At 39.4% G+C, this 11,907-nt stretch overlaps 1 protein-coding gene and 2 non-coding genes across 3 annotated transcripts; 2 read left to right on the top strand and 1 right to left on the bottom strand.

Moving 5' to 3' along the window:
- Positions 1 to 5,016: 5,016 nt before the first annotated feature.
- Positions 5,017 to 8,476, top strand: LOC142980002 (general odorant-binding protein 1). The gene is made up of 3 exons (XM_076125257.1): positions 5,017 to 5,736; positions 6,230 to 6,410; positions 7,430 to 8,476. The coding sequence occupies exons 1-3, from the start codon at positions 5,557 to 5,559 to the stop codon at positions 7,618 to 7,620; spliced, it is 552 nt and encodes a 183-aa protein (XP_075981372.1). The 5' UTR covers positions 5,017 to 5,556; the 3' UTR covers positions 7,621 to 8,476.
- Positions 8,477 to 9,230: 754 nt separating this feature from the next.
- TRNAA-UGC (transfer RNA alanine (anticodon UGC)) lies at positions 9,231 to 9,302 on the top strand. Its single transcript has one exon. It is a non-coding gene; the product is annotated as a tRNA-Ala (tRNA).
- A 147-nt stretch (positions 9,303 to 9,449) lies between these two features.
- On the bottom strand, positions 9,450 to 9,521 carry TRNAW-CCA (transfer RNA tryptophan (anticodon CCA)). Its single transcript has one exon. It is a non-coding gene; the product is annotated as a tRNA-Trp (tRNA).
- Between the last annotated feature and the right edge of the window lie 2,386 nt (positions 9,522 to 11,907).

The following is an 11,907-nucleotide window of genomic DNA, read 5'->3' as shown; positions in this document are numbered from 1 at the left end:
AGATGACAATTAAGTAAGTTACTCTACGACTTACAATTTGCCAGATACATCCTGCTATATTTATAGAGGATATCATTTATAAAAGAACGTTACCTTACCTTATACGAAAACTATTATTTATCTTTATGACTACAATGTTTTAAACAGAAGACATAAACATACGTCCTGCTTAAGATCACCGCGATTTAACTTTAATAAGCAAGCTTTTGGAACGTTAAATAACATTTATTTAATGTTTGGTGACGCATCATTATCTTATATTGCCAAATTAAATAACCAGTTCAAATTTGTTGGTGCATACCTGAACATTGTACATTTTTAACACAAACTTTTCGCCAACGGAGACTTTCCATTCAATACACATTATTTTTATACATTCTCGTTAGTTCGTATGCGATGAATAGCCAGTCGTAAAAAGAGACTGTCTTTAATCCAGTTTAACAGTAGAGTAATGCGAGCGGGAAGACAAGTCACAGACATCTATTACCCAGTTTCTGATATCCGGGAATACTCAAAACACCGGAAATTCTGGTTAACTTATTGAGCTATTACATTGGGTAACTCCGAGCACTAAAATGTTTAACAAGTATTTCAAATATACTGATAAAGACTGAAATGTAACAAACATAAATGATCAACTCACGTAACTACTGATTAAGTACACTCGTACACGATACATCTGCGTAGTTTAATCCTGCGATATGTAGGAACAAACCTGTTGCGTCATAATTATGTGAATAAATCATCAAGTAGTGCATTACAAGTGCGGTATTACGACACGGGACAGCACAGACCATTGCGGGTTTGTAGGAAAAACGTGGGGAATGTGGCGAGCAGCACTCAGCACTCAGCAGTACGGAGCGAGGAGCACGCAACCAGTCCGGTGTTCCCGCGCGTAGTGCATGTAATGTGTGCAATTAAACGTTTAATACACAACGCTGATCGTATGCGGCATGTTTTTATTGCACTACTAAATGCTTAGCGATTAACCCGTTTAGCTTGATTTTACCCGCGATCCTCGCCGCGCGTGACCACACCATCATCTTTTCAAACTATAAGCAGTTGGAATTTCTGAACAAAAGTATCCATAGTCATTTAAGGCATCCACTTCCCGTCTTATACTTTCTTAATCCTTGGTGTATCAATCGTGCCGTGAATGAAGCACATAAAGAAAGACAGACGAGTAGTAATTCTGATATAAGTGTTGTTCAGAATGTTCAGGTAAACTGGTAAACTGCATTAATCTGAGAGGAACCTGTTTCGATCCGCCATTAAATACAGTAAATACCAAACAAGTGATCAAGCTCGCTGATCTCATTCCGTGTAATACTTTTGCGTAATTTGTTTTCGTAAAATATCTACAAGAAGCATTCATGCTATTTTAATGACTTCACTGGCTTAATAGTTATTAGCTAACCTACTTACTCTATGTACACCTACTCTATGTATACCTTAAACATCCAGTGTGTTAAACGTTTAGTTGTGGTTTAGTCTACATATAAAACATGGGTTCCTAATTATTGTTAAAAAGAAATACCATTAATACTTTGGTTTGTCAAAGTAACAATTCACTTACTGTTAATTCATAATGTAAAGTCAATCTGAAGAATTGTCAAGACGGTTTAATCCATAGAAAACAGAAGACGTATGTATGTGTATGTATGTATTCTGTTTTCTATGGTTTAATCGCTAAATAGCAAAGTGGTCGTATATAGGCAACTGTCAATGTAGTTGAAATATGAGTGTGATCCGCCAGGCTGTTAATCATAACGTAATATTTATATTTTAATTAGCGCATCTGGAGCCGGCAACTATGAGTGAGTACCGATGACATCGCCGATGTGCGCACGTACGAGATACGCTCATGCGCATGCAGCACGCGATGTCGTGTGGAGACACAGGAGACAGGAGTACTCCACAACCAGGGGCACACAACCTGTGCTCTATGAATGTATTCTATGAGTTCTTCGAATCAACCCTGCCGTTTTTCAAGCCCAATTTAATTGTAACTCCAAATTTATTATCTTAAACGCAAAGTGTTCGATAGTCCGAGACGTAGGTTCATGTGTCAAATATTCTGTGTCTACGTAAATGTTGTGAGTCCCTGGTGTAGGGGGGGGGGAGGGGAGCGAGGTCCGCGTGCGCCCGCGCCGCCCACCATCTATTAAAGCTCGTCGCGTTTCCTCTCGGCTATCGCTGGAATCTACTCATTTACTCGTTTATCTAACGAAACATTCTTCTTACCGCGATTTAATTACTTTTTAAAACATATATTTCTTTATGTGTATGTAGTGTGTGGCTATTCTGAAATGTTGGAGAAATTAACATCTTACTTGTTTATAATACTATCAAATACATATATTTTTTCCAGATTCCGAGTCAAGAAACAACTTCGCTTAATAACTATTTCTTTCAATTTGATTGTAATGTATCGGACGGAAAGATAAAAGCAATGATTTACTACAAAGGCAGTGGTAGTTTTGATTGAATCTTAAACTGTTATTGATGACCTGTCTTATGACCTTTCAGACCTTTTTATTTCAACAATTAAACGTCTCTGCTCGATAAGCCATGCCTTTGTTCATGAGATTCAGGTAATCTCCATAGCAGCATAAATCCGTACATAGTAATAACGAGGGCGTGTCGCACCGTACCGTACCGCGGCGCGGCTTGCAATTAGCCTGCCCTTGATTATACTTATTACTTCGTTACAGCAGATTGGCGAGTGCAACGCGCCGTACCCGCGCCGTCCCCGCACCGGAACCGCGCCGGGCCCGGGACGTGACCGCTTTCACACGAACTTGGGCCTCACCGCCACGATAATTACCGCGTCCGACTGAAAACAAAACGAGTGCCCTAAGTGCACACAAGCCTGCTGTTACTGCTTATTAACTGCAGGGGTCGTAGGCGTGATGTTATGTGCGCCAGTGCCATGCCAGTGCGCGGTACTTACCTACACCGGAGCTGCAAAACGCTGAGGAGGTGATTACTGAAATCACAAGTTACGCTTGCATTTCTCGAAAATAAGCATTCTGTTACACGGCATGTCATTATCTAAGCCGGTACACACTTAAACCAAATTAAAAATGCATGGCTATTTTCTTAACACCATTAACCAATTTCAATAAATCACACTTCATTACCTAATAAAGCATAAAGAGGCGGAAAACAATTATTTAAATGAGAATTTCTAGACTGAGAGCGTCAAGGAGAATAAAATTAAACTAGGTACTCGGCAGTGTTTGTGTTTGTAGAACCTTAAACAAGTTGGATAACAGTTGATGTTATTAAGAGCAGTAAACGCGAATGCGCGTGTATCAGTGCATCAGTGCATCAGACGATCAGCTCGCATGCGTGGTGCCGCGATGTCATCTCACTGCAGTCACTGCGCTGTACGTGCTCGATCTAATCAATTGATTAGCTGGACGCGCCTGGACGCGCCTGGACGCGCCTGGACGCACGGACGCGACCGGACGCACGGACGCGTAGACGCAGCGCTGCACTCGCGCGCAGGTGTCGGAGCGAGACCTGTTATGTAATAACTACAGACAGGCTAACCAGTAACTAGGGACGTTTAGCCAACGAACACTAGTTTCGCGGTTATTCAATGTAGCCGTGTTTTTCTTTTAACTCACGGTTTAACAATAACAAATAAAACACCAAAACTATATGCGACTTCAGTGCAATCAAAAACCGTTTGCTTGATTCATATTATGATCATTTGCACAAATATCCTGGAGTCTTTTATTCGAGTGCGAGAAACTGACAGCTTGTCTACGTCCTTTTTTTAATTATTTTTCTTCTTTTTTTATTTCATGTCTTCAACTGTAGTTGAAAGCAGTTTCTTTCCGTTTCCTTTCACGAGCAGCCAGTAATTCTGAAACGGAAGTATAATAGATTCAGTGTATGATGCACATTTGAAACGCTTGAATTAAAATTTTGCTTGCAATTAAATTCGACAAAAAATAACCCTAAAAATTAATTTTACTTTATTCTATTTAGTTAGCTTAGCTGCTAAAAGCGTTTTTGTGTTATATTTTGTATGTGTACACTGTGTTCACTTACTGGTGTCGAGGTGAGGTAAATGATACGAAAGTCAATAAAATTCAATGTTATATAATTTAGAATATACACGGTATATTAACAATACACACGTTAGTTCGATAGCGAGTATGGGCAACGACTGGTTATATTCTTTCGCTTGTGGGAACAATGCTACGCGTTCATTACGCAGAATGATACGTCAGCATTGCCACCACAGCGTTGTATCAGCTACAGTGCCGTCTTGTGAAGATCTCTGCGTAGATGAGGCAAGTCATATATACGGTGTATCCACTCTACAAGCCTTCAAGTGTCCACAATCAATGAAGTTATGAATGAAAACGTGTCATCAGAAAAATGCACGATTATTTGTTTGTTCTGTACGAGTAATGAGGCCTAATTACACGGCACGGCACGCTAATGAGCACATCTCACAGGTAATCACATCCCGCGCTCGGACAGAGGTCGCACTAAGTAAATACCACCTTGTCACACTGCGTCACGCCCGATACGCGCATTTTTTCTATATTTATTTAGTTTATAAACGAAATTAAGAAACCAGTTCAGCGCCTGATGGAAATATGTTGTCGATAAACTCTCGCACGTAAATGTTGCCGCGACGGAACTGTAGGCGCTGAACTACTATCAGTCAAGCCTAAAACCTGTTATTCAGGGGAAAATTTACAAGCCGTTATGGAACACTTCTTTTTTTTTTAATGATAGTCTGTTTTTTGTTCTAACCGTGGTTCAAAAATAAATGACAATCAATGAACTTACTTCTTAAGGATCTCATACATGCCAGCACGTTGGGAAACAAGAAAAACATTCAGTTTTACCATATTTTTTATATCCCATACCTGTGATTACGAACCGTACCGTCTCCGGCAACTATTAATCTTGACGATGATTTATTTATAGAAATACAATCTACTTATAAATTACTTTTAAATAACAAACAATTAAGGTCACGTTCATATTTAACTGCGGGAATTCTACGTTTTCGGAAAATTAAGACATAATGGCTATTTATAGAAAACTTAAAAGTGGACTAAACTGGACGTGCGTTTCCGAGAATATTGTTGCGATTACGTCAACTTTCTAGTTTCACGTCCGGGGGAGAATCCGAGAACAACATTCGTCCTTACACAAACATTGAATAATTGTGAATCATTTGACATTCAACGCTCATGGATTTCAAGGAATTCATTTCATTCATCCAAATTGTAGTATTAATTACCTAAAACCGACTCAACGACTTACGGCGAAAATCAAAATTCGTGACTACGATGAAATCAAAAACATGCATGCATCATTCTGCCACTGTGGAATTGATATCAGACGTGAAGAGTTTATGATGAATGACCACGGTACCCAAAAACGGACAAAGTAGCAATAAAAAACAAAGAAGCTAATAGAGTCATCGTGCGCGCTCCTCCCCTCAAGTAAACAGTACACATTAGCGGCACCCGCTCATTACAGCTGATTGCTGGCTAGCTGCTGTGTGCTGCGGTGTATATGAGGCGGGGTGCAAGCTGCGGCGGCCAGTGGTCGAGGGTCCAGGGTCGCGGCGCCATGCACGAGGTGTTGCGCGCGCTGGTGCTGCTGGCGGCGGCGCACGCGCTGCTCGCCGACGTCAACGTCATGAAGGATGTCACGCTCGGCTTCGGACAGGCGCTCGACAAGTGTCGTCAGGAGGTAACCACACTTTCTGTGTAGACTGTCCAGGTTTCAAACAATAGAAAGCAGTGTACCGGGATCATCTATACATAAATCCGTGGCGCACTGGTTCAGGTCACCACGACACTACCTTTATTTGTGTGTCTCACAAATAATTGTTTAGGATCTGGTTCTACTTTGTGTCCGTTGTTTATAAGTTTGTTGAATTCCTCGCGACACAAGAGCAATTCTTAGTGCGGGAATAGTATTCTAAAAAAAAAAAGCAGTGGTCTTTAAAAAAATATATCATTTGTTACAAATATTAGTTAGAACGTTACCTGCATAATGGTTATCGATCACTATTGTAGAACAAGGTCTTTAGTCACGATTTATATTCCACTGCGTTAACCTTATCGGCTATTTACTGCACTATTAGAAAGTTTAGTGTGTACTGAATTACATTGGAAGTTTCCTTAACCGTTAGTTCATTATACTTAGTTAAATGTATTTACTTATGTATGTATGTGTACAGAGTCAGCTGACGGAGGAGAAGATGGAGGAGTTCTTCCACTTCTGGCGCGAGGACTTCAAGTTCGAGCACCGCGAGCTGGGCTGCGCCATCCAGTGCATGAGCCGCCACTTCAACCTGCTCACCGACTCGTCGCGCATGCATCACGACAACACCGAGAAGTTCATCAAGTCCTTCCCGAACGGCACGTATCATAACTCAATATCAATACTTATTTACATTACACATGATAAGCACTGGTGTCGTAGAATATAGCTCGCCTCTCATAGCCCACCCGTTTAAAATCGAAGGTATTATATTGTAGCATCACTGCCATAATAAGAACTTAAGCAAAATATTATAAAGCCATAATAAAATATAATAAACCATACTGTACAAGTTTTTAAAATAAGTAGTTCTAAGAGTTTGTGCCCATCGTCCAGAAGTGGGCCATTAATGAATCAAATATTTGTTATCTTACATTTACAAAAAAAAAACAAGTAAGATGTAATCAAGTTTGCTTCTACTACACTTCTTATCTTACTTACTTACTAGGATACCTACACATGTAGGCTAGCAAATGATCTAGCTAGTGTCAAAGTTCTTGAATCGTTGCTGACGTCACTCACTGATTCGTTTTCCTCTTTATTAAGTAGTTTGACTTTCAACACAGATAGATGATGATCTGATTCTTGCTAACCTTTCCTTAAAACGACGTTTTTACATACCACGTCAAAATGTATTCTAATCATATAACATAATAATATTGTTATGTAGGTATAACGTTTATTTCCGATGATTAACCGAAGAAAAACCAACGAGCAGCTTGATTCAGATGATAGCAATTTTTTTTTATTTCCCTACACTATTCCAAGAAATTGTATATAGGTATGATATTTTTTCTATTATAGATAATAAATAACACACACAGGGAACCGATGATAATAACAGTATTAACTATATTATAGTTTGTTGAAAACATAAACTGAAGAATTGATGTTGAATAAGTTTTCATGTAGATCAATATCATAATCATAAAGTCAATAATTATTTGATAGACAGATTGATAGAAAAACTGCCTGGAAACTGCAGAAGAGATTCTCTCGTCACACACTATCTCGTGATATCAATCTGTCTCTGGAACGCAAAGGAATCTTGCTACGTTTTACAAATACTGTCATAATAATATGTATTAACTATTAACGTATGTGTGTGTGTGTACAGGCGAGGTAATCGCTCGTCAGATGGTGGAGCTGATCCACATGTGCGAGAAGCAGCACGACGCGGAGGCCGACCACTGCTGGCGCATCCTGCGCGTGGCCGAGTGCTTCAAGAGCGCGTGCGTGGAGCGCAACATCGCGCCCACTATGGAGCTCATGATCACCGAGTTCATCATGGAGGCCGAGGCGCCCTGATCGCTCGACACACCTACCTTACTGTACGCACGCTGTCTGTCACACATCTGATACGTCACACTGAAACAACTCTCTGATCAGTTTCATCAGCTCAGTTCTATATGGTGTCATATCGTCGTAAAAATTTAGGAATTTGGCGTGGCGTTCACTCTTAGCAGTTGGTAGTTGGATATAGTGGGTAGAGTAGTTGAATGACGTAAAACGAATGAATGAGTGGGGTTATAAATACGCAACGTAGATCTAGAAAGATATGATAAGATTGTAATATTCGAAGCCTTAGTAGCTGATGAAATCGAGTAGAAAGAAATAATAGTAGTTTATGGCAAGTTCTTATGAAAAACCGCACTCCGTCGTTGGGAAAATCTAGTGGTAATTAGACAGACAGCGCTGAGTATGTGATATATTTAAGTAATGATAGGTATGTGAAACTGACACCAACATGAACAATCATTTATATATAATGACATCATTATTGAACCATTCATCTGTGCAATAATTACGTGTCACACACGTGTTCATTGATTGCTGTGAGACTCCAGCATCCGTGGAATGTACCGCGTATTATATACCTTTCATATATCACCAGAGTTACTTAATACGTATTGGTTTTATAAAGTTCCTTGATTGATGGTGTTCCTTATTGCTTGTTATTGTCAGTTTCAGTGAGGTAGTGTTACTGCATTTCTCTAGTATGTCATGTTTAATGTATAGTAGTGAGTGTACCGACGACCCGTGCTCGCAAATGGCAACGATATCAATGTACCTTCTAGTATTATGTTAAAATTACAAGTTATTATAATAAGCGCTTATTATTGTACAAATGGTTAAGGAATAAAGCTTCAGTGATTATGACGCATTTGTTGTGTGATTTTGTGACCCAATTTACATAACTTCGCGTCGAAAGTTACTGAAAAACTCTTGTTTATGAGACGTTATGTGACGATTGCAACTAACTGCAATTATTTTGATAGAATAAGATTTTTTTAGGTACCTTGTATGGGTATTGTTCATTATATGTAGTTGACTATTACAAACTGTAATTGTTATTTATCAATTACAATGAAGAGTTAATTTAACAATTAAGAGACCAACAGGAGATCCCCAAAGTGGCGTCATGTCGATTGTTGGTTTTCCCCGACCATATTGTCTAGATCATCACAAGATAACACAGCTTACTTCAACAAGGACATAGATTGAGGACAACAATACGACACTTATGGCTTTTTAGAACTGAAAGTGAATTATTAGAGTATGTATCTGCCGCACTTCGGCCACGTTACTCCAGAACGGAAAATACCGCCATTAATGACTAATGGAGTAATAAAAACTTATTGAAAGGTATCATTGTGTCATGTGTGCATGTGAGCATGTGGGCATAACAACGCAGAACGTTTCGACATACAGTTCCTAGTACTGTGAGTATCGTGAGCTCAACACAGTCATCACAAACAAACACTCATACTCGACTTAAAACAGGTGTGTACTACTCATAGTGTCACCTTTTCAGATGAAAATCATTTGTGAAGTTATTCATACAATATATCAAAAGCGCTTTGAAAAACTTACCGCGATATAAATCATAATGTATAATTTCGTCTTTGTAGTCGTCAGGGGATGTAGCTCAGTGGTAGAGCGTTCGCTTTGCATGTGAAAGGCCCCGGGTTCGATCCCCGGCATCTCCAAACTTTTGTCGCCGGCTACTATATTTTATGGCCAAATTAGTATAATAAAATTACATTTCTTATTTTAAATAAAAACGAATATTCGTTAATGCTAGAATAACTACCAAGATGGCTGTTAAAAAGTACTGACCTACAAAAAGACAAGAATGACCCCGACGTGATTTGAACACGCAACCTTCTGATCTGGAGTCAGACGCGCTACCGTTGCGCCACGGAGTCGTTGTAGATAATGTCGAATTTTCTATATAGTATCCAAGTCACTGTAATTTTATGAAATGTGTTAATATTTTACCGTAAACAAATCGGGGAAAACACAGTACTATATCAATAAACAAATCTCGTTCACTATGTTTACGTTATAAGCCACTCTCTATCAACAAAAATACCCATTAAAAACATCGCTATCGCGCGTCAAGTAGTAACCAAAATAATACACATACAGATAAGCAAATGACTTATTAATTAAAAAGTAAACATTTGTGTATTTTTACATTGAAATTAATTGAATAAAAATAGCGTATTTGATAGAGTTGTGTAGTCTCCAAAAGTAAGAACACTACTACTAGTGCCATCTAGTGGTGAGTAACCGTAACTAAAATTGTAGAGTTGGTAGTTTGCACTTTGGTTTGTGTTCCTTGCATCAACGCTCTCATACAATAAGGTTCTAGACTTTGAACATTGCTCCCAAATACGAGGTACGTGTTATATTGACCTTTGAAGGCAAACACTCATAGATATTGCACCTTGTAGCTTTTTATAAGTCAAATATTTAGCAGAACACATAATGCTTTTATTACTTTACATTACTTGCGAATAATTCTCGAAATATGTTTACTGTTGTTTATGCTTAAAAAAATAATTTTAAATATTAGGTTCTTAATACTGAAATGTATAAATATTAACTCTTACATTAAGACAAAACGTTTAGGCAGTTGTAACACAAACCTGCTCGAAACAAGAGAGCATCGTAAGTATAGGTGCCTACTGGGAAATACCCATGCCCATAATCCTCATGTGTTTATTTCAAGACATGTATTGTTTAAGTATAAACTCTTTGTAAAGCGATTGTGTAAAATATAACTGCTCGCTTCGTGCGGTTTCATTATTTCAGTCATCTGTTAGTAGTATGTACTGCATTTCGTCCAGGGTTCATAGTAAGTTTATGTACACTGTAGACGTACCTACATGTCGATGTCTGAGCATGTACGCAGTGTCAGCTATCTACGTGTTATTAATAACTGTGCATAATATATGTCTAAATAACCGCATTACAAAGTCAATCAAAGGTTCCTGCGTCAATCTACCTCTTAATGGTAAATATGATATCATACAGAGCAGGTATTTATATTCAATTTATTGTTCCCTATAGCAGAGCAATATAAAGTTGAAATTATTGATGCGATCGGGTTTTCCTCATGCGTGGATCCTTGCCCTATAATAACGCGCGCGGGCTTTTAGCTGCCAAATCTCACAAGACTCCCGACCTCCGCGCGTGTCCTGACCTCCGACATGATGTTCAGAACAGTGATCCTGCTGGCAGTGGTGACGCTCGCCTACTGTAACATACCAAGAAGAATACTAGCGCGCCACTACCCACTTATGAAACAGCAGCCGCCCCAGCCCTCGACCGTCTCTCTCGCACCTACCCAGCCGGCGGTGAGCAGGAGCAGGAGAAGTTTCTTCAACCGGGACAACGACACAGAGAGCAACGACGAGCTGCTGCGTCGTCTGCGACACAAGATGAACGACCCCGCCTGGGTGCCCGCCGTCGGACCACGACACAACTGGCTGGACTGATGACGCTCGACATTGTTGCTGCTCCAACAACCTATGTTGTTGTAAATTGTTATGTGCAAGAGACGAATGACGATACATTTGTAGACATTATGATAATTTTAGTGTTATATTATTAGTTGTGCATGTAAGGAACAGCCACTGTGAAACCAGTTTAAAGTAAATCATATCTGTGCGCACCGAGCGGACCAGTGCGTCGACATTCTTGCACTCGCGCATCATACTAACTTACAAGTTACAACACACTCCCTACACTCCCTACACTCTGTACTACATCAATAAAAAATAGTTTAATTATACACGATTTTATTTATCGACGTTTTTGTATATAACACATTTATCTTATTTAATCATGTGATGTGATAAGGTTACCCCGAAAAGATTGTGAATATTAAGATTTTATTTAAATACTTAGGATTCTCACAGTACGCGGTTTGAATAATGAAAATATCCTTAAATAAATATGATGTAAACACACTCTTTGCGTAACGTAATGTCTGCAGTGAACCGCTTATTCACCACAGACACCGAAAAACCCAACGCAACGAGCTGCAGGGTCGAAACACGAGGAATGCGTTCAAAGTTTGAGGAAGGAAAACGTCACGCGTCGGTGAGATAGGTAGAGATGTAAACCGGCCCTGATTCCACGGACCAAACAAACCGGACTGACAGAGTACGAAACGTCCTGTGACGAGCATTCACAACAATACGGTGCACCGAACTACGTAAGCAAATACATACTTTAACAGCGGGTTTGAATTAATTCAATTTATAATTAAATCAAAACTGGTCATAATGTGTTGTCACGACT

Source organism: Anticarsia gemmatalis, chromosome 17 (genome assembly GCF_050436995.1).
Source record: "Anticarsia gemmatalis isolate Benzon Research Colony breed Stoneville strain chromosome 17, ilAntGemm2 primary, whole genome shotgun sequence".
NCBI lineage: Eukaryota > Metazoa > Arthropoda > Insecta > Lepidoptera > Erebidae > Anticarsia > Anticarsia gemmatalis.
Note: the sequence above shows the minus strand (reverse complement) of the source record. Positions and strands in the feature narration are given on the sequence as shown.

Excerpts from the sequence above, each read along its gene's own strand:
- LOC142980002 (XM_076125257.1), top strand. The coding sequence starts at position 5,557 with ATGAGGCGGGGTGCAAGCTGCGGCGGCCAGTGGTCGAGGGTCCAGGGT. Across the intron at positions 5,737-6,229 it reads TCGACAAGTGTCGTCAGGAG|AGTCAGCTGACGGAGGAGAA; the intron begins GTAACCACACTT and ends GTATGTGTACAG. Across the intron at positions 6,411-7,429 it reads CATCAAGTCCTTCCCGAACG|GCGAGGTAATCGCTCGTCAG; the intron begins GCACGTATCATA and ends GTGTGTGTACAG.